The 21,700-nt window shown below is 42.4% G+C and overlaps 3 protein-coding genes across 4 annotated transcripts; 1 reads left to right on the top strand and 2 right to left on the bottom strand.

Annotated features, from left to right (window-relative positions):
* Positions 1 to 96: 96 nt before the first annotated feature.
* Positions 97 to 7,552, bottom strand: pks1 (polyketide synthase 1). Its single transcript, XM_056364862.1, has 6 exons — positions 6,860 to 7,552; positions 6,610 to 6,763; positions 6,368 to 6,528; positions 6,063 to 6,266; positions 5,781 to 5,962; positions 97 to 5,688 (listed from the first exon to the last, which is right to left on the bottom strand). Exons 1-6 carry the CDS (start codon positions 6,915 to 6,917, stop codon positions 190 to 192), a joined length of 6,258 nt encoding a protein of 2,085 aa, XP_056220837.1. The 5' UTR covers positions 6,918 to 7,552; the 3' UTR covers positions 97 to 189.
* A 77-nt stretch (positions 7,553 to 7,629) lies between these two features.
* Positions 7,630 to 14,576, bottom strand: LOC130161515 (ATP-dependent zinc metalloprotease YME1L1-like). 2 transcript variants are annotated; one of them, XM_056364863.1, is made up of 18 exons: positions 14,352 to 14,576; positions 13,613 to 13,732; positions 13,023 to 13,191; positions 12,819 to 12,920; positions 12,590 to 12,699; positions 12,357 to 12,507; positions 12,118 to 12,225; positions 11,574 to 11,747; positions 11,307 to 11,459; positions 11,083 to 11,215; positions 10,918 to 10,980; positions 10,224 to 10,336; positions 9,897 to 10,052; positions 9,580 to 9,731; positions 9,364 to 9,490; positions 9,123 to 9,196; positions 8,777 to 8,863; positions 7,630 to 8,671 (listed from the first exon to the last, which is right to left on the bottom strand). In XM_056364863.1, exons 1-18 carry the CDS (start codon positions 14,385 to 14,387, stop codon positions 8,531 to 8,533), a joined length of 2,169 nt encoding a protein of 722 aa, XP_056220838.1. In that variant the 5' UTR covers positions 14,388 to 14,576; the 3' UTR covers positions 7,630 to 8,530. The 2 variants fall into 2 exon arrangements, with proteins under 2 accessions (XP_056220838.1, XP_056220839.1); XM_056364864.1 differs by having other exon boundaries at positions 12,142 to 12,225.
* Positions 14,577 to 14,978: 402 nt separating this feature from the next.
* Positions 14,979 to 21,434, top strand: mastl (microtubule associated serine/threonine kinase-like). Its single transcript, XM_056364623.1, has 12 exons — positions 14,979 to 15,262; positions 15,347 to 15,484; positions 15,581 to 15,720; positions 15,834 to 15,922; positions 16,020 to 16,126; positions 16,214 to 16,373; positions 16,500 to 16,648; positions 16,951 to 18,033; positions 18,475 to 18,616; positions 19,699 to 19,812; positions 19,957 to 20,058; positions 20,468 to 21,434. Exons 1-12 carry the CDS (start codon positions 15,095 to 15,097, stop codon positions 20,623 to 20,625), a joined length of 2,550 nt encoding a protein of 849 aa, XP_056220598.1. The 5' UTR covers positions 14,979 to 15,094; the 3' UTR covers positions 20,626 to 21,434.
* The last annotated feature ends 266 nt before the right edge of the window (positions 21,435 to 21,700 follow it).

Genomic DNA, 21,700 nt, shown 5'->3' with positions numbered 1-21,700 from the left:
AGATATCAGTGGAAAAACATTTATATAAACAAGACAAAAAAACCATCTGACTGCTATGAGATCAATGTCGCAGCAGTGAAACCGTGCAGTCGCTGTGCAAAATGTAAAATTAAATCCAAGCATTTTCATGCATTCACAAAGCCATTTCTGACTCATCGTTCAAAGTATTCTTTGTCATAGTAAATTAAATCATCCATTGTTCATTACAATAGTTGCCAAAGTGGCCAATGTGCTGTTAGGATCCAGTATTCTCACCAAAGGTACATTCACCCCTGTCTCCTGGAAGATCTTGTTCTGAAGCGTCATGGCCATCATGGAGTCAATACCCAGCTCACACAGAGCAGAGTCATCTTCCAGCTCATCCACAGCAACACTGCTAATGTCACTGACAATTATTCTCAGGCTTTCATGTGTGGAAGGCAAATGCAGAACTTTGGGTTCATTACTAATGTCATCTCTGAGCTCCATTTCCATTAAAGCTGACAGTCGTTCTCTGAGAGACGCATTTTGTGAAAGAACATGAATGCTGAGGTTTCTGAAGTTGAACTTACACACGACTTGTTGTGGTCTGTTCATCAAAAGACACTTTTCAAGTGCCTCACGAACCTCACACACATCCATTATCGTCATCCCTTTTGCCTCTAAGAACTTTTGGAAATGGTCTTTGTTCAACAGGAGACCAAGGTTCAAAGGCCCCCAGTTGACGGACTGTCCGGCAAGACCGAGGTTCCTCCGATAATGACAGAACAAGTCGAGGAAAGAATTGGCTGCGGCGTAGTTGCACTGTGAGGCGTTGCCAATGAACGAAGAGATGGACGAGTAGCACACAAAGTAATCAAGTTTGTTGTGGAGAGTTGCAGAGTGAAGATTTAGAGCGCCGCTCACTTTGGGCTGCAACACCTTTCGGAAGAGAGACTCGTCGAGGGTTTCAATCAGCGCATCGTGTAACACCGCGGCGCTGTGAAACACTCCTCTGATCGGACAGGAAGAGAATTGATGTTCAATCTTTGAGATTGCATCCACCACCTGCATCAACACAGAAACATCACATTGGATGTTTAAGATAGAAACCCCATATCTTTTCTGGAGGAGCTCCATTTCAAGCTTCACTGCGTCTGTCGGGATACTTCTGGACAGTGTTGCAATACAACCTCCACCATTATGGGCAATGAACTTCACCGTCTCAAGTCCCAAACCAGAAAGGCCTCCAGTTACAATATAAACACAGCTTTGTTTAAAAAGCTGTCCTGGCCTGGTGAGCAAAGGGATATCAGACACCGGAAAATGAGATTCTCCATCATCTAGAACAACCTGCTGCACTGTTGTCGTGGTGAAATAAGACTCAGAATCTGCGTCAGTCTGCTTCTCTTTTTTGCTTGATAGTTGAAATATCTCTTTTTTCAAAGGTAGAGATACTGAATCAAAACCTAATGACGTTAGCCAGTTAGAGATATTCCTGCTCTGCACCTGCAGATTGGCTTTCTGGAGAACATTAGCCACATCAAGTTTATGCACGTGCACGTGTTCACTCTGTGATGCAAACACGTCTGCTGAATGTGAGGATGACATGTGGCTGCTGCATACAAAAACAACATGTCTCTCGAGGCCATCACTGTCTTGTATTTCCTGCCAAGAGTGATCGAATGGGGGCAGGAAAACAAATGCATGACTCCGATCAAAATGTAGAGGTGCTCTGCTGAAATGTGGCCGAGAGGAAACGTTCCAGCCTGACCTGTTTGCTGTCAGAGCTAAAACTTTCATCAGAGCTGAGGCTAAGTTAGAGGAGACAATGGTCAGCTTCCTGTGCGTCTGTTTTACTATAGGCAGCATTCTCTGCAGGATCTCCCATGCCAGTATGAAGTAAGACATGCATGGAGTCTCCTTCAGAAATGGGAGTCTCTTTGTACCATAGCACACAGCTTCAGGAACTCTAATCTTCGCCGTGGCAGCAACAGGATAACATGAAGCGATATGATCTCCCACTCTTAGACTGTGAACATCTGTCCCGACAGCTGTGACAACGCCACTAAAATCTAAAACCAGAAGCTTGTGACTCTGAGACGTGTGCCGGTTCCAGTACATTGTTTTGCTGAAGTCTAAATGTGTGGTGGTGACAGGAAAGTAATCAGGTGAGTGCACGCACACATTGGTGAGCTGAATCTCAACTGACTTCTCTTGGATGGGACTTACATTTGTGTTGAAGGGGACGGCAGACAAGTGAGCGAGTCTGTATGGATCAGTTGTCTGTAGGACAAAGTTGCTCATACAAACTGACTGCACATCACCTTCACACGAAGCCACACCCGTCATTGGGGTCCGCGCGATTCTTGTTGCCGACGCCTGGCCTTTGGCGATTACGACCTCTTGTTGCTTGCAGGTGTTGATTACATGAACCAGCATTTGGACATCTTCAGTGGTCACAGAAGCGAGGTCAATCAGCTGAAAAGAGAGACCTTCCATCTCTGCTGCACAAGCCCTTGTCATACCAGACAGCACAAAACCTGGACTGACATGGTCCACAGTCATTTCTGTCGATCGGTAGGTTATGACGCGGACAGTGCAAGACGGTCTTCTCTCTTTCAAGGCTAACACAATCTGGCGATACAGCTCACAGCAGGTAACCAAGCTCTCCAGTGTCTGCTCAGACGACAAGTGACTGAGGTTCTCTACTCCACAAATGAAGAGAACATTTTCCAAATCCACATTAGCGTCGAGTGAGCGAAACACTAAATCTCGCAGTTGGTCGGACACCAAATAATCTCTACTCTCCACGACGACTGACTCTGGGTGTAAGTATGGCTGAATTCTTTTAGTCATGTAGAGTTTGTCTTCAAAAATGAGTGCTTTTATTTTGCTATTTTGCAAATCCGACTTGTCAAAAATTGTAATTACTTCATTGTGATAGAACAGCGACTGAAGAACATTCGAGCAATTGCCCAAAAATGAGATCCTCACTCTCTTAAGTTCCACTAGTACTTTCCCCTCTGTGGTAGAAAAGCAACCACACACTTCAAGGAAGTCCGGGGTTTCTTGAGTTGCCCGTAAATATATGACCATTTCCTCTTGTAATGGTCCTGAAATGGCGACACAACCTATAGCTGAAGGGAATCCCTGCTTGGCTGTTAGCCGTCCGGTAGCCACCACTGCAGTCATTTGCAGGAAATAGTCCAGTAACACAGGGTGGATGAAATAGTCATGAAGGTGCTCTAGAAGTTCTCCAGGGACTTGAATTTTTGTCACAGCTTCCTTGAATTCATCCCCAAAATGCACATCATCGAGTTGTTTGAAGACGGAGCCATATTCAAATCCTGCTCGAGAAAGGATTGAATAAATCTCTTTTCTCTTCATAAGCAATTTGCACCTTTGACAGATCATGTTGAGAACAATGGCTGATTCCTCTAACAGTGGTTGGCCATCTGCGATCCTGTATTTGCCGGATGCATGTGTTGCGAGAGAAGACTGTATTTTAAAAGAGGTCTCATTGTCTACATGCTCAAGTACGACTTTCATTTGATGCTGGTCTGAGCTGAGCGTAAAGAGACTCTCAAATGTAACACTGAGCTGCAGCTGAGAAACAGGTTTCTTTGGTTTTAAGCTCGCCATCACCGAGGCATAAGCTAGCTCAACGTAAAACGCACCCGGCACGATGGAAACACCATTATTTTTATGCTGCCAAAGATATGGTGCAGCCTCTAAAGAGAGGTTGCACATGTACTCTTTGTCACATAGCTTTATTTGGGATATGAAGGTATGGGGAGGAAAAGCAGATAATTCGTCACCTTTCCTCACATCTTCAAAATTCAGTTCTTTCTTTGAGTGGTCGAACTGATAGATTGGAAGAGCTGCGGGCGATGTCTCGTAACCCTTGTAGAGTCGATGCCAGTCCACATTTATGCCCAGTTCAAATACTTTTGCCAAGGCGGACAAGATTGTGTCATAATCCTTCTCTGGCTGGACAGAGGAGAGAACTATGGCGCCGTTTCCCAGAGTCTCATGTATGTTCCTTTGGAGAGCCCTACGAGGTCCGATCTCCACGAGGACCACATTTCTCCTAGATTGCTGGGGTTTGGTGGCAGCACGCAGTGTTTGCTCAAATAAAACGGGCTCTCGGATGTTCTTCACCCAGTACCTGCCAGTGCAGAAGTCACCATCTGAACACCTGTCCGCTGTCACTGTGGAAAAAAGTTTGCATTCCATTTCGTTGGCATCTAAAAGATCTATGCTTCTCTCAATGTCCTCTAATATGGGATCCATCATATGGCTATGGTATGCCGCCGGAACATCCAAGATACGGAGGAAGAGGTTTTTATCCGTAAAAAGAATATTTAACCTTTCATAGAGGACGTCTATTGCATCTGAATCCCCTGACAGTGTGCAGGACCGAGGGCTGTTGAAAGCTGCAACACAAATTTTGCCGTCGAAGACTTGAAGGATGTCTACTACCTTTTCTACAGCCACGTTACTGACCACAAGCATCTTCCCACCTGTGACCTTGCTCTGAAGAGTACTGCGGTGGTGTAATACTTTAACAGCATCTTCGAGAGAAAGGAGGCCAGAACAATGAGCTGCGGCAACCTCGCCAACGGAGTGTCCAAGTACAACATCAGGTTTGACACCCCAGTGCTTCAGGAGAGTGGAGACGCCAACCTGAATCGCAAAGAGCAGAGGTTGGACAATATTTGGCTTGCTGAAATCATCATGATCATCATAGTTGCCAGCAAGCCATTGACTGACGCTGGTGCTTTTATAACTCTGGAAGAGATTCCCAATTTCTCTGACCTTATCTCTAAAAACAGGAACCTCTCTCAGGAGTTGCTTGCACATACCCCTGTAGGCAACTCCATTCCCACAAAACACAAACACCACCTGGATGTCTGACTTTGTTAGCTCCACCTTTGTCTTCAGCGCAGATTTCAGCCGATGCTGTAAATCTGAGAGGGAAGATGTCAGAAAAGCCTTCTTATATTTGTGTCTGTAATGACTCCGTCCACATGCTGAGGTGTATGACAGCGCCTGTAAGTCAACTGCTTGAGCGCTGCAAAGCTTTTGATGGGTGTCGGCGATGGATAGCATCAATGATTTCTCAGAGGCTGCAGATACAACAAAGAGTTTTGGACAGCCTTTTGGGAGCTGTGTGGGAACAGTGGTCTTTCTATACTCTCTTAAAATCACATGTGCATTTGTGCCGCCAAACCCAAAGCTGTTAATCCCGACGACCCTCTTCAATGACCTATTCGTCTCCCATCTTTCAGCTCTAGATGGAATATTTAAATTAAGAGCTTTTACGTTTACACTTGCATTGTCTTCAGAGTAGAAAACAGTGGGAACAATGGTCTCGTGCTTCATCATCAGGAGAACCTTAATGAGTCCGGCCACCCCAGCTGCAGATTCTGTATGTCCAATGTTACCCTTCACAGAGCCGATCCGCAGTGTCTCTGAACCAGGAGCTCGGGCTTTAGCGATGACGTTGGAGATGCTCCCTGCCTCCGTTGGGTCTCCCACTGGGGTTCCAGTCCCATGTGCCTCTATGTACTGAACGTCTGCAAGGTCAGACTCAGAGTAGATTCTTCGCAGCAGCTCCTCTTGTTGCATCACGGAAGGTTTGGTGATTGGAGTGACCGATCGTCCGTCTTGGTTGACTGCTGTTTTGCCGATGACACCCCATATTTTGTTGCAGTCTTTTACGGCCTTTGTATAGAAAGTCAGACCATTAGCACGGTAGCTATTACTTCTACTGTATGTGATCACACGAAATTACATAATTGCAATAATGTTCTTACATTTTTCAGAGGCTTGAGGAGAACAACCCCGCAGCCCTCCCCTCGACCGTAACCATCTGCTCTCCTGGAGAAAGGTTTGCTGGTCCCTTCAGGTGAGATCATCTTGGCCTTGCTGAGCGCAACAAACACTCTGGGCTCTATGATACAGCTGACACCTCCACACAAAGCCATCTCACAGTCTCCTGGTTGAAAAAGAAAATTGAATGAATGAATATTTAAATACCACATCTCGGTAAACTAGCTATTAGGTACGGCTTTTGTGGGGAATAGATAAACAAATACCTTGCTTTATAGCCTGGCATGCTAGATGTAGAGCCACCAAAGATGAGGAACAAGCACTGTCAATGGCAAAAGAAGGGCCAGTGAGATTAAAGCTGAAGGAAATTCTATTGGCAGCCACACTCATGGCCGTTCCAGTGCCGTTGTAGTGGGTTATAGCATTGGGGTTGTTACTTTGGAGCATCTCATAATCCCTGTTCATAAGACCTGCAACATCACAATAAAAAATAAAAAAAATAGAGTGGGTTACAACTTCGTTAAATTGTGTGCAAGAAATTTAACATGTATCATAGAGCGATTGTGGGCACCTATGTAAACTCCGGTTCTGCTCCCGCTGATCCTTTCCATAGCCATTCCTGCATCTTCTAACGCCCTGTATGTGCACTGAAGGAGGAGTTTCTGCTGAGGGTCCATGAAATCAGCCTCTGCTTCGCTGATGCCAAAAAACTTGTGATCAAACTCGTTAAACCTGAAATTATACAGCAGTAGCAGATCCATCAAAATCCAAACATCTCTCAAGGGAAGGATTAACGCGTAGTATAATGCTTACCCGTCTATAAGAGCTGCTTTGGTTGTTCGTGTCTTTCCGGGTTTGCTCTCATCAGCATCAAACCAAAAAGTGGAGTCGAACCTTTCAGCTGGAATATCTACTACGCAGTTCTTCCCTTCCAACAGGACCTTCCAGAAATTGTCCAGCCCCTCGCCTAAAATAAAACAGATGGCGATAATTTACCTCGAATGAAGACAACCACGGAGACAAAATCCTAAATCCTTGCAACAGCATCATAATTGAATCATACCTCCAGGGAAATTGCATCCAATCCCAATGATAGCTATGCTGTCCTCTGCGTCTTCCATTGTCACTTTGAGATGCTCGTGGGGATTTCATTGCTTTATTCTGAAAGCCAAAGAGAAAGCCTCTCCATAGTGAAGCTTGATGTTCAGCCCTGGTTGCTGTCTTTGGTCAGAACTAGTGTGGCTGTGCCCTTTTTATAAACATTTCTGCCAGGAGTCAATGAAAAGGAGCAAGAGGACACAACAATGCCCTGGCTTGTTGCATCTGCAGTTGGCTTCCCTCTGGAACTAAATACACTAATTGTAGGTTAAGATCACTCAAAGACAGCGGTGAATAAGCTTTTGTTCTTCTTTGCAGATTGACAAAAGGACAGTGTGTATACTAAGATTATACTAAATCCTCTGACTGGTAATTTTGAGTGCAACCTGTGGCCGCGTTGTCTCTACAAGAAAGAGCGTTTTACTACATAGATGTTACTAAATGTAGCATTACTTAGGTGGACATGACTGCATTGATGCGCGCTTATAAATCACTGCTAACAGCGAGTAGCTGATCTAATTGATATTTCTATATAAACAAATTATTATGCATAAACATGTGTTACTCATAATTATACAAAGAGCTCCTTGCATTGGTTTTTAAGGCCATAGGTTAGCAAAGACAGAAACATAGCTAAAAAATAAGGTGTATCTAGGACTTCAAATGCCTAATGCAGCTCTGCGTCTACTGGATTTGTGGGAAAAACTCAAAAATCAATAATGCAGTACACATTCATGAGGAAGAGTAACCTTTATTTGAGCTTCAAGAAGGCCTTTTTTCTAAAGGAACAAACAGAAGCGCAAAGCCAATCCTTTTACACTCTTACAGTATATACACATTTTCCCCTCATTCATCAGTTACAGATGAGCTTAGAATAGGAGGTGAGGGCCTATCGCTAATTTCAGAAAGAGGACATACCTTTGGGCACTTAAATAAATAAGAACATAGATAGCATATGGTAAATGTAACTGAAATACATCATTTAGAGAGAAAAAAAAAACTCTAATATGAAGTGTTTGACAATTGACAGCGTTATCACCTGTACCTTGCTACAGCCAAATGGTACATTCTAAATTGAGGTACTTTAAGGTCCTATGGTGTTCACTGGTCTGTACAAGTTTAAAATGAGACATAGAGACATAAATGAAATTAATATCTTTGATACTAATTAACAATGATCTGTGTCCATCGATTTGTCTTAGAACCTGGCTTTGATAGCAAACATGACACTGATGCATAAAACTGCTTCAGAAGTCATTTGCCTTGACGGACAACATGCCCTTAACGAAACCTCAAACATCTTTTGTGAATTGTAGTCGACAAACTTGTGATGAACATGTTGTTTTTTTTTGTTGTTTTTTTAATCAATTTAACTGTGAAGTGATTTAAAAAAAAAAAAAAAAAATCAATATGAAACCAAAGGTCTCTGTTTGAAATCTCAAAAACAAATGACAATTAATGAGATAAAAATTTATATAAAGGGGGTGAAACAATTATTTCAGTGTCATCGTCACGTTGATAATAAGAGGGGATACAAATAAATGAAATACAAGGCCTCCAAAAGGCCTGTGCCTGATTGCACAGATTCATATATATATATACATGTTACAAGAGTCTAAAATGTCTAATGAGGTATCTAGTGGTCCAGTGATTTGCCCTCCAGCACCATCTTGATCTCTTTGGCATCCAGAGTTTCGTGTCTTAGCAGGGCGTCAGCTAGCTTCTCATGCTCTTTACTGTAAGTCTTCAGGATGTTTTTAGCACGTTCATACGAGTCCTAGCCAGAAGAGAAAGATTTAGATTAGAAATTCATGTTATAAAACCATCAGTATTGATATAACTGTAAATTAAAGATAGTTTGAGAGCGCTGTGGGGAGCCCACCTTCAGTAAAACCCTGACTTCCTGTTCGACGGCGGCTTGCGTCTCGGGGCTCTGCTTGGTCATGTCGCCATAGGTCATGACGCCGAGCTGCAACAAAACACGAATTACATCCTCAGGTTAAATGAACAACAGACATTTCTCATCCATGACTCACTTGTAGTTACTGGTCAGTTATAAGCACTTTAAATAAAGATCTAATTGATTAAGTTATGTAGACTAGCTGCCTATAGTGATGTGGGATAGTAAAAGCTCCATAACAGCACTATTTAGTGAAAAGATCTGTCTTCTATGTAAGAGGGAAGGGCCAAAAATGTTCAGTCACCAGCCACACAAATTTAAATTTTACCTTGTCACTCATGCCGAACCTGGTCACCATCATTTTCGCTATTTTGGTTGCACCGTCGAAGTCACTGGATGCTCCTAAAATCAACAATAACCACACATCAGCACTCGTTTGTCTTTGCAGGACATACAGTGGTTAAGAAGAACTGTTTAAATAAGTGGTCACACTGCATTTCTGTTGGTGGTAAAACAACAGGACTGACACAAGACATATCTACTACATCAAATCCTCTTTAATCTCGCACCAGTGGTAATGTAGTCGTCTCCAAAGATCAGCTCCTCTGCTACTCGACCACCCATACTGACGTCCATCTGAGCCAACAGCTGGGCTCTCGTTTCACTCCAGCGGTCGTTCTCTGGGAGCATGGAAACCTGCGGGAGCGAGACGTGTTTGTTTTAGGACATAAAGAGCACTGGTGAGGACGACTGAATATGATGGGACGTGACAAACTCATGCTCACATGGCCAAGAGTTGGTCCCCTGGGCATGATAGTGGCCTTATTGATGGGCATTGCGTCTTTGGTGTAATAGGCAACGATGGCGTGGCCGGACTCGTGGTAGGCGGTGATGGTCTTATTCTTCTTGTCGATTTCAACGCTCCTCCTCTCCGGGCCTGGTATGAAAAGGACACAATAAAAAGGATTAGAACTGATTAAAAGCTTTTTACTGATTGTTCTTCCTGTCTCTGAACGTCTCTGAAGAATGAAGAACTGGTAATCCTTCTCATGTGACGTGATGCGAGGGCTGCAGAGCAGATCTGAACACCGCGTGCACTCACCCATGAGGATCTTGTCCTTAGCGAACTCCAGGTCCTTCATTGTGACCATCTCTTTCCCGTCCACGGCCGCCTTCAGGGCTGCCTGGTTCACCAGGTTCTCGAGCTCTGCACCAGAGAATCCCACTGTGCCCCGGGCAATAATCTCCGCTTCCACGGCTGTAAAAGAACACACACACACACACACACAATAGAAAATGCCTTCTTTATAAAAGGTGGTCACTGTTCAGTAAACAATGATGTACTTTACAGAAAAGCAAACAAAGGTATTCTCTCTGCTTTGAATGCTTTAAAAAGAGTTTTCAGTTGTACTGTTCTCTTCAGACCTACCAGAGTCCATTTTAATCTTGGAGAGGTACCAGTTGAGAATTTCAGTGCGTCCTTTCACATCTGGGCGAGGTACAGTCACCTGCATGTCAAACCTCCCAGGTCTTACCAGAGCGCTGAAAAGTAGTGCCAAAGTTGTAATAATTAAGACTCATAGTAGATTCATTCTTCCATTTTGTGAAATGTCCGACCTTACAGCGTCAAAACCCAAATACAAGTTAAACTACAAGGCTCCCATGTTATTTTTCTGAACTCAAAATCAACTCATGGGTTTGTAATTGACCCTCAGGGTAAAGCTAGAGAAGTAGCACTGGGTGCAGAACACAATTAAAGTAACGTATGCAAATTAGTATGCAAAATTACTGTTTCTGTAGCAGCTGCAAAACAGGCCAGTGGTCAATATATGTCCTCATGTGTTTGTGTTTTGTGTGAATGAAAAGGGTTTGATTCAGACAGTGATATACTGAAACTAAGACAAGGGCAAAAGGATCAATCAGAGGACAGAGGTTACAGAGTGGGAGGCAATAAAACTGGAGCAGTTTTGTATACATGAACTATATGTACATACTGTATGGATTGACCTTTTTTACAGCTTGACCTGTTGCAGGACATCAGCAGGTCATACTTGTTGTTCTAGTTAAACTGGCAAATTAAAAACATGTTAAAAAATATATATTTATTTGAAATGAAAACATACTTATCCAGAGCCTCAGCAAAGTTTGTAGCCCCAATGACGATGACTCCTTCATTTGGTTTAAACCTGGAAAATAACAAGACATTCAGAGTAAGGAAATTAAAGTTCTCAGCAGCAATATTTTATTCACACTATGCAGTTTAAAAATGTCACTGCATTCAAACTGACCCATCCATTTCAGCCAGCAGCTGGTTAATGGTTTGTCTGGAGTAAGGATGCATAGGAGACTCAATCCTCTTCCCTCCAACGCTGTCCAGTTCATCGATGAAGATGACACAGGGAGCGTTGGCTTTTGCCTCCTCTGCAAACCACAACAAAAAGAAAGAGAAATTGTCGTCGTGTGGCTACATCCTCACTGGTTCATCTAACTTTCTCAGATCCAGAAAACTTACTGAAAAGGTTCCTGATGCGACCCGCACCGACACCCACGAACATCTCATCAAACTCTGATCCGGAGGCGTAGTAAAAAGGCACATCAGCCTCTCCTGCCACGGCTCGTGCCAACAGAGTCTTTCCCGTGCCTGGTGGACCAATGAGGAGGATCCCTGAGAGGATAACAGAGGAAAATAATTCAAATAACATATGAAAAAATACAGGAAAAGATTATTTGCTAAATTTGTGCAATAGGCTATTTTCCTGGACAAGTTCAGTTATTGTACCTTTAGGCAGCTTTCCACCCAGAACAGTAAACTTCTGTGGGTTCTTGAGAAACTCGACAACATCTTGTAGTTCATTCTTTGCCTCCTCCACTCCTTTGACGTGCTCAAATGTCACATTCTTCATCTGGATGGGGTCGACGGCTGAGTCCAGACCAGATGTGGTGCGGAACCTCACTGTGAAATCCAAAAACAGCTTCTTCAGCACAGCGGATCCAGAAACACTTCCAGCTTCTTTACAGTGTCTCTCAATGATAGACTATGCTCACTGCAGCACACACGTCAATACCATGATCCAAATGTGTGATGCTTTATCCAACTATTTGAATATGCAGTCACGCTCTACATGCACACCATAGGAGAGATATCATGTCTTATTAAGCTGATGGTACACACACCAAAAACATACCGCATCAAATATGTAAGCTAACACTGACTTGATTATAAAAGCTTGGAGACGCTAACAAGCTTTGTTCTCTTTGCAGTGTGCGTGTAAGGGTTTTGAGTTGATGTGCAAGCATAGGAAAGAACGAGAATTGAAACAAACCAGCGTCAGAAAAGGAGCCTTTACCCGAGAGAAACGGGGTTCTTGACAGGCCATAAATACCAATGAGTAGGAGGACCAACAGGATCAACCTGGTTCTCCTCAGAGAGTCTGTCAAAACAGTGGAGAGAAAAAAAAAAAAGAGTTAGCCACGAGTTCTATCCCTCTTCGATTATATAAGGTTTCTTTTCTTTCTGGATGATAACAGTGGTGCCTGATGGCCAAGTGAGTGAGCCGCATGCCTTGTGTTCTCTGAGTAAAGGCCTGAGACCTCATGAAGCCCTCAGTGAAACCGGTCTTGAAAGCCTCCTGCTGGTTTTCTGGAAGGTTCTTTTGTTTCGTCACTTGGTCCAGTGACTGAACATCTGGTCCCTTGTCCCTCTGGAGGAACCCCTGTCAGGGGACACGGAGGGAGAGTTGGTTAGTTGATCAGTGGGACGTCAGACATTAAACAGACTGCTGGAACTGTGCTGACCTTCATGAAAGCTGGTGTGTAGGCCTCAGACTCCACTGGACCCTCATAAGCAGACTCCATCCGTCTGGTCTTTGTTCTTAGTGTCTTGAAACCCCGACTCTGGACCCATACTAAACAGAGACACAGGGAAAACACACAAAACATGAAATATTACTTTAAATGACAAGCCCTTCATACATGTAGATAACGCTGACACAGCAGATTAAGTATTCAAAAGTTAATTTCTTACCAGGTAAGAATTGTACTTGTGAGCAAACTTCTTTTAGAGGACTATGGTATTGTCTGTGGAATATTGGGGAACCAAAAACCCCCAACCTTCTGTGTGAAAACCCTGTGAGACAAAAAAGTGCAAAAGGTTCGTTTTGCTTTACATGATATAACAGTAAGCAACTCTAAAAAGATGGATATCCTTTCAACGGCCTGAGCTGCTCACCATGCTTGTTGTGAAAGAAGCTGTCTGCAGAAATGTGACTCGTCCTCCATGTCGAAGGAACAGCAGGAGGTCTTTCTGGTCCTGGTATAGGCAGTAACCTGCTGACCAGCTCATCCAGCTGACTCACCCTGATATCCGACAGGCCAAGGTCCCTCAGACTCACAGTGGGCTGTGAAGAAAGGAGACCCAAAGTAGGTTATCTGCACATTTTGTAAGACAGCTATCATAGCAAAAAATAACTTTAAAAGAGCATTTACAAATATTTATATGACATATTATACTTTTTTTTAGACACATATAGAAATTAACATACTGATCAATACATTTTGCAAATCATCATATTGACAGATAAATTGGTAAAAAAAAACAGGTATTGTTAGGTTTAACAATACATTTCTTGGCTGGTGTGAAATTGAAAAACAAAGCATAATGCTTACATGATTATTACTGTGTTTAAGATAAATGCTATGATTGAATCCAGACATGCTTGTTATTTTTTTCTTTACACTGACTTTTTGATTATGATAATTACATATTGCATCCTCATGGAATCACTTAAGTGTGTCATGCATATATGGTGTAAATCTCACCTCTTTGAGAAATGAACTGTGCTCTGGAGTGAAGTCTTTGTGCAGGGCCTGGACTGAGGCTGTAGCCGAGTTCTTCAGAGAGTGGAGGGCATTGATGAGCTGGCCGAGGGGCACTATCATCTGGCAGACACATAACAACAGGAGGGGGGGTCAAGAACAGCCTTATAAACACGTGGTGAGATGTAGCCTATAATATGACATTTAATACATGTACAAAATAGTCACATAAGTTTGTAAACATGTGTCAGTTTTGCTGGACTTCAGGAGAACCTTCCGGGACGTGATGTAGGACAGGACTGTTATGTCAGTGTTATTCAGGCTGACTCTCCACATTGGCCCACATACGTCAGATGTATGCGAGTTATGCAACCTCCGATCTTTTAAGATTAAGTTAGCACCCATGAATTTACCTAAAATCCAGCTCTACCCACATGAAACGTATGGTTAGGTCATAATGGAAACCGCAACAACCTTATCGGGGACCTCCCATTGAAAAGGCGTACGTGATGTCATGCTGATTATAAAGCAACCTAGCTTTGACTTGTTAATGCTAACATTAGCCGAGCTAAGTTGTCATTGACCATAAGCGAATATATGGCAAAAAACAACACTAACAGTGGCTCTTGTTGTTATAACTCCCTTACAACAGTGACAGCATAACCAAAATACAGATAAGTTGTCAGAAGAGCACACATTAGCATCAGCTAGCTAAATCAAAAGTGCTATCCAGTCGGCTTACCTGCTGTGGCTGAAACGATGTTGACAGTGAGAACATTTTTACCGAATGATGATTAAAAATAAAGATTTGGAGGGCAGACGTATGAGGACAGACCCTCTATATAACGTGAATGAACGAGTCCTCCCACGAGCTGTGTCCTTTTGTTTTCCTTGTTACACAACTTTCAGCAGCTTAGCTAACAACAGCAAATGGATTCTCCGGCGTCTGAGGTCAAATGGACTACAAAATGACGTCGAGACGGTTACAGCTTGTGTCGTTACATCACCCGTAGAAATAAAACCGCATGAAAGAAATATTCTTAAAATTCTCAAACTGTATAGGACAAACATAGCTGTAATTAGATTTCATATATTCTCATTAGGTTTCTTAAATGGGAAAAACGTTTGGCTACTATTACACAATTTCAATATTTACGACCTATGCGTGCCCCTTACTGCCTGACTAAAAATAAAAAATTAAAAAAATAAAAGTGTCGTTAGTATAGCTGTATTAAATCGAGGAATGTAATATGTTAATTGAATTCATAGATAAAATAAACAACTAATTTTAATTACAGCACACATTAAAAGTATGTAATTCTTTACGTTCAGGCAGTTGATTGAACGTCAGAGGACCCCGCGAGAAAGAGCAGCGGAATTCAAATTTTCAAAACAAACCCGAGATTGTTGTTCTGTCATGTACGTGTTTACTGTGAGCTGGCTAGCCTTAACAGACACCACCTAAAATCCTGAACGAGTTAAATTATGGATGCGGATGAAAAGCACGACTCCAGCACGAATGAGAAAACGGTGGATATTCCTAAACCGCCTTCAATCGAGGACTTCGCCGTTGTGAAGCCCATCAGCCGCGGTGCCTTCGGCAAAGTCTACCTCGCACGGAAGAAGTGCAATGCGCGATTGTACGCCATTAAGGTCAGTCTGTTTGGTTTTTGTCACGCAGTGAAGCTTTGGCTTGGACTCTAGCTTAATTAAATACTCTCTTTTTGTCTTCGTCAGGTGATGAAGAAAGCAAACATGGTTGATAAAAACATGACGGGGCAAATGAAGGCGGAGAGAGACGCACTCGCTCTGAGCAAAAGTCCCTTCGTGGTTCACCTGTTTTACTCCCTTCAGACAGCCACCAAGATCTATTTGGTAACATAAAAAAAAACAAATTTACACAAAACATATTTCCTGTAAAGTATTATTTATATTGACATTATTAAATCTATATTTTCCTGTTGCTTACAGGTAATGGAATACCTCATAGGTGGCGATGTCAAATCTCTGCTTCACATTTATGGATATTTCGACCAGGATATGGCTGTGAAATACATTTCTGAGGTTGCTCTGGCTTTAGACTACCTTCACCGTCATGGTATAATCCACAGGTACCTTGATACTTTAGTCAATGTCTTTAGACCTTATTAAATGTGTATGACACCTACTGATTGATGTTAGATTTGATGCTTAATTGTAATTTATCTGAGTTGTATCTTTTCAGGGATCTGAAGCCAGACAACATGCTTATAACCAACGAGGGTCACATCAAGCTGACAGACTTTGGGCTTTCTAAAGTCAAGCTCGACCGAGGTATGAAGCCCTATCAGCTTGACACTTGAATAAATTGTGACAATCGCCACTAGTTTTGCGAGTAATATTTATTTTATCTTTGTGCTTTCGATATCAGAGCTGAGTCTTATGGATATCCTAACTACACCATCCTTGGTTAAACCGAAGAAAGATTATTTCCGTACGCCGGGTCAAGTCCTCTCCTTAATCAGCTCCCTTGGATTTGTAAGTACATTTGTCTGTTTTTGAATGAGGCGATGTCCAACTTGAATGCGTCAAAGATGACTCCTTCATTTATTCATGTAAACGCAGAATACACCTGCAGGAGAAGGCAAGCGTCACAGCAGCGCATCTGCAATGTCCAGTCCCATGTCCTGTGGCAAAATAAAACCAAAGAATAACTCTCTTGGTTCTCCCGTGATGAAGAAAAAAGATCAGCTCTACTCTCCGGCTCGCTACCCTTGGAAATTGGGTATGTCGTCGTTTTTTTAAATTCTTTTTAATTTCATTTTCATTCATTAATCATTTGGAATGACTGGTATGCAGCATTGCTTAATTATTCCTAAAAAGCTCTATGTCTGATCTAATGTCTCCATAGGACCCAACAACAGTTTGTTCAGTCCTCACAACCTGGCTAAAAATCTGACTCCCACACTGATGAAGACCAGAAAGAGGTTTGAGACAATGAGTGGAGGCAGCAGCACCGACACTGAAGGTGGCATCAGTCCACTGTGGGAGTGTGAGGAGGTAAGTGATGGTGGACCTTTAACTGTGTTAAATGACCTATTATGACCTATTGAACATGTCATCAGCTATGTTTCCCCCAAATCTTATTTCAAATAATTTAATTTTACATTTTTTTAATATCCTGGAATACAAAATCACACTTCCTTTTTTTTAGTTTAAATTGTTCTGCAGACATTTTACCTCTTGTGTATAATGTGTGTAGTGACATCCAACAACAGGTGAAGCTTGAAGGGGAAAATAAACAAAGGATTGGAATCATCTTTTGTTGTGAAAGTAATTTTCCTTTTTTCTTTTTTCTTCAGAAAGAAAATGAGCATACGAATGAACGGAAGGTCAGAGGGCTTTCTGAATCCAAACGGGACTTGGCGCCCACAAAACCGGGCACCTTCAGGCTCTCTGCTAAGGCTGGCGCCAATCTGGCCAAAAAGTCAAATCCGGACCATCTTGCAGAAAAAAGGCCTCATACGAACAAACTGGAGTCTGTTTCCACAGCTCGGGAAGACGTCTGTCCGTCAGTGATGGACGACAAACCAGCTGCTGTTCCCTCATCTGTGAAGAGAACATTTTCAGATGTAGAGAAGAGTCCAGAGCCGTTAGAAATCCAAGCCAAGAAGAGCAATGCAGACTACAGAAGATTCTATGAGATTCCAGAGGAGACTGCGAGGTTTCACACTGGCCTAACAGGAACATTTTCCACCATCCAAATAGGCGACTTCATGGCTTCCACTGAGGGGATTGATTCAGCTGAAGACCGGGTCCCAAAGCGCTCCAGTCCCATTGCTGTGGCCAAAACCCTGTTTTGTGAACTGGAAGAGCCAACGGAGGACGTGTTTGAAGATGGAGCCAAAGACCTGTCGCATACAAGTTTCACATCACCACTTACTGGGAACAGTGACATTTGCCGGAGCTTGAGCCTGGACTCTGACGGGTCCATGCACGAAATGTCTCTCACTATGGAGAGCTGCTCATCTCTCAAACCGAGCAAGTGCTCCACAAACAGGAGCCCGAAATCATCTGAGGAGCAAGAGGAAAATAGAGACTCCTTCATCACTGAATCCCAACGTCAGACTCCCTCTGCTGTTGCAACTGAAACACCCAAACTGAGTCATTTTGGCCGGAGAAGTGAATCTCAGTGTTCCTTTTTCAACCGGCCTGATCTGGCCTGCGGTCTGGCGCAGTCCCCCTCATTCCTCAAGCCGCGAAACGTCGTAGCTTTCCGTAGCTACTGTAGCTCCATCAACCGCTCCAACATGTCGGGGGTTTCCCGACTTAGCATTGGGTCTATGGAGGCTATGGACTTGTCCACATCAGCTTCTTATCACTACGCGTCTGGTTCTGCAACACCAGTGCAGAACAGACCCAAGTCCAGCAGCTCTCTCTGTCAGGTAGGAACACAGGGACACAGTTTGAAGTTTGTTTTTAACTAACACTTCCCAATAGATGTTTTTTAATATTGTGAACACAAATTATCATCTTGCACACACAAGATCCGTATTATAAATCCTGAAGATGAGATATTTTTTATTTTGTGCGCACAGATTTAAAAAAGAAAGTCACATTTTTCAGGACTTTGAAGAAGCTCCATTATGATCCAGTACAAAACACTGACAATGAATACGACCTTTTTGCAAAGCTTGCACTGTTGTCTACTTCAGTTTTCAGTTTCAGTCTTTTGGTTTTTAGATTATTGTCAGGCACAATTGGATATAACAATTTGGCAATTTCACTATTTTCTGACATTTTACAGACTGAATGATTAACCAGTGAATCATAATGATCATCAGATTAATCAACAGTTTGTTTTTTTTGTGTCTTCCTCACATCAGACTCCTCAGGCCATGTCCGCCTCCCACACCCCCTTCAGGACCCCGAAGAGTGTCCGGAGGGGCCCGCTGCCTGTCGAGGGTGCACCCATTTTAGGAACCCCGGACTATTTGGCCCCGGAGCTTCTTTTAGGAAAACCACACGGTATGAGCGGGAAATTATTATTATTATTAAAGGCCATTTACCACAAAAATACTATAAATAAAAGCTTATTACTCCAACAGATATGCCAACACACTCTTGTGGTATTGATGGTGGATGCTTGCCATTGTAGCCCTTGTGACAAGCATTCTCTTTTAGTTTCAGGAAGTGGTCAATGTGGTAAGTTTATAACGATATTGCTGGTTTTCTTTGCAAGTGAGTGCATGTTTCCCCGGCCTGCTAATACCCTAGAGGACATGAGCTGATTTCCCCCTGTTTCCCTCTCCCCCGCTGTTTCTGTTTCTACCCTGTGTATTGGTGAACACACTGCGGGCCTGATCAGAGGGAAGATCAGTGGGGGGGGGGGCAGCATTTTTAAACGTGTGATTACAAAGGCTAAGAGAATGGGATCGTCTTCTAACATTGAGCTAACACCATTCTTAACAGTTGTGGGATCAGATGTGTTGAGGCTTTACATGCTGCTAACTCGGCGGGTCTTTCTGCTCCTGAAGTCTGTAGATTTGCGGCTGATCCTGGCACAGAGTGAGCGTGCTGTGGCACTGGATTTATTTTTGACATTCAGCAAAATGTCATCTAATAATAAGCTATTGATTTACCATGTTATTATTCATTCAGATGTTCACATGCTGAGTGCAGTATTTTCCTGTCGGTTTGGTGGCGTGATTGCTGCTATTTGAATTCATGAACGGCAGTATTCATTCATCTGCTGTCAAGTATTTTTTTTTATTAGCTTTATAATTGATCGTTATAATAATTGTAATTGTCAATGGTTGCCTCTTTAGAACTACAATGCTAGAAACAAACATCAAGCTTCATGTCAGGTAGATGTTGCATTTTCTTTGGATTTGCAAAGTGACATGAATCTCCCATCAAATCAGTATATCAAGATTGTTAATGAGCGTTCCACGTGTGAATGAAATGTAAAAGTTTAGAAATCCATTCATAAACTAACGTAGCCCCCCCGCTTCTGCCACCGCAGTACGATTAGAAGCGCACTCTAACAGGAATCACAGGGAAACACTTTTGAAGCCAGCAGCTGTATGAAATGCGACTTCTCTTCGCAGACTGCATGGTGGATTGGTGGGCGCTGGGCGTGTGCCTTTTCGAGTTCCTCACAGGTGTGCCGCCTTTCAACGACGAGACGCCTCAGCTGGTCTTCCAGAATATTCTCAACAGAGGTGGGGTTTGGTTTTTACTGTCGTCATCGCGTCACCATTCAAACCGCAAAACACAAAACACTGAACGTTGGTTTGTGAGAGTCAATTAATAAATGTTAATAACACACTGTTGTTGCTTCTTTTACCACCTCACCAACACGTCAGATATCCCGTGGCCCGAGGGAGAGGAGGAGCTCTCTGAAAATTCAAGAAATGCCATTGAAATACTCCTGACAATGGACATGATGAAACGTGCCGGTCTCAAGGGTGAGGACGTATTGATAAATGATAAATGCACCAACTGATTGACAGGTTCCTTTTGCAAATGCAGGACAGAACAAGCCTGATGTGAGAATAAATTATGAACTGAAGTATGATGATTATGAATCTACAACTAAATATAACAACATAAAGTTTTCTGGAAGGTTTTTTCCTAAAGATTTCTGTACATTAACACATTTTTATCATGTTTATATAGTCATAAAAATGAAGGATTGGTCTTTTCAATAATTCTGCTCCCCATCATACAGGAAGTTAACAAGCTAATATAACATAGCTAATAATATTAGCAGTAGTTTCAACACTTGAAACACTTGAAAATAATAACTTTTCACTTCAAAGAATGAAAATGAAGTGGGGATGTGAATTCTGAAAATATTTTCTTTACCTCCACCAGAGCTCAGGTGCCACCCCCTGTTTGAAGGCCTGGACTGGGACAACCTGCAGAACCAGCCGATGTCTTTCATACCTCAGCCTGAGGACGAAACCGACACCTCGTACTTTGAGGCAAGAAACAACGCTCAGCACATCGCCGTGTCCGGCTTCAGTTTATAGAGGTAGAAATGTTATAAAAACGCAGGGTTTTTATAAAAGTAGCAGTCGCCAAAATTTGATGAAGTGAGAATGTGTGTTTGTCTTAAAAAAATCCGACCCATTATATAAATAAATACACAATAGTGATGTGGATTCTAATTGTTTGTTCGAGGCTGTAATATTTTTAAAAAAACATTTTACGTTTGTGCAATCGCTGGTCATTAGAGTCAGATAAAAGCTGAATCTGTTGACTGCTCAGTCAGTTACGAGTGTTCATAGTAGAAAGTGAGTTTCTTTAATACCTTTAAATAAGTGTTATCATATTACATGCACAAGTTATAGCTCTTAAATTAGGTTCCTCTGTTAGCAAAAGACTATTTGCTACTGTAGCTTGTAGTATAGTGTAAATGTGGCACTTCCTGCCTGATGATAACTTCCTCTTAATTTCTGCTGCTCTGATCTCTGTGTTGTTCCCCTGCTGTTATTAGACTGGGTGGGCGGGCCGCCTGAATTTCTTCGAGGGGTACAACAGTGCTAAAGAAAAACATCCTAATATATTGATGAATAATGTATTTTATTTGTAAATCTTGTTAGTAACGTTTAGTGTTGTTTTAAGAAGGAAGTTCCTACTTTGTAACTGTTTTTGCTGCTTTTATATCACTTGTGATTTTGATGTGACATCATCGTCCTCTGTCCATTTTCCACACTACTGTTTTTGTTGTTTTGTTTTTAATATGTTCATCTGGCTCTTCGCTACTTTTTTGTGAAATTTTTATCTTGTTCACTTCAACAAAAAAGGGAACTACAAATAAAATCTGTTAGTAACATGATGCACTTGTGCAATTGTGCATCTTTTAAAGGAATAATTCACCAGTTCTGGATTTTAACTTTCTAGCCGACAGACTTTAAACAGCTCGCCTGGATCTGTCCAGATGTTTTTTAAAAATCTGTACAATTACAATGAAGTGAACCTGTAAAGACAACAGGTTGTGGTTTTATTGAGGGAGTCATGCATGTGGGAATATTTCATAGCCGGGCGCCGACTTGTTTCCAGCTCTTTGTGCTAACTGCTAGCCACAGGACACATTCAATCCTC

The sequence above is a fragment of the Seriola aureovittata genome, chromosome 20, assembly GCF_021018895.1.
Source record: "Seriola aureovittata isolate HTS-2021-v1 ecotype China chromosome 20, ASM2101889v1, whole genome shotgun sequence".
In the NCBI taxonomy this organism is placed as follows: domain Eukaryota; kingdom Metazoa; phylum Chordata; class Actinopteri; order Carangiformes; family Carangidae; genus Seriola; species Seriola aureovittata.
The sequence above is the reverse complement of the archived record's forward strand: the minus strand, read 5'-3'. Positions and strand labels throughout refer to the sequence as shown.

Excerpts from the sequence above, each read along its gene's own strand:
- mastl (XM_056364623.1), top strand. The coding sequence starts at position 15,095 with ATGGATGCGGATGAAAAGCACGACTCCAGCACGAATGAGAAAACGGTG. Across the intron at positions 16,649-16,950 it reads CACTGTGGGAGTGTGAGGAG|AAAGAAAATGAGCATACGAA; the intron begins GTAAGTGATGGT and ends TTTTTTCTTCAG. Across the intron at positions 19,813-19,956 it reads CCAGAATATTCTCAACAGAG|ATATCCCGTGGCCCGAGGGA; the intron begins GTGGGGTTTGGT and ends CCAACACGTCAG.
- pks1 (XM_056364862.1), bottom strand. The coding sequence starts at position 6,917 with ATGGAAGACGCAGAGGACAGCATAGCTATCATTGGGATTGGATGCAAT. Across the intron at positions 6,764-6,859 it reads TGGATGCAATTTCCCTGGAG|GCGAGGGGCTGGACAATTTC; the intron begins GTATGATTCAAT and ends GTTTTATTTTAG. Across the intron at positions 6,529-6,609 it reads AAAGCAGCTCTTATAGACGG|GTTTAACGAGTTTGATCACA; the intron begins GTAAGCATTATA and ends GTATAATTTCAG.
- LOC130161515 (XM_056364863.1), bottom strand. The coding sequence starts at position 14,387 with ATGTTCTCACTGTCAACATCGTTTCAGCCACAGCAG. Across the intron at positions 11,460-11,573 it reads GGGTGGAAAGCTGCCTAAAG|GGATCCTCCTCATTGGTCCA; the intron begins GTACAATAACTG and ends TTATCCTCTCAG. Across the intron at positions 9,491-9,579 it reads GGGGACCAACTCTTGGCCAT|GTTTCCATGCTCCCAGAGAA; the intron begins GTGAGCATGAGT and ends TCGCTCCCGCAG.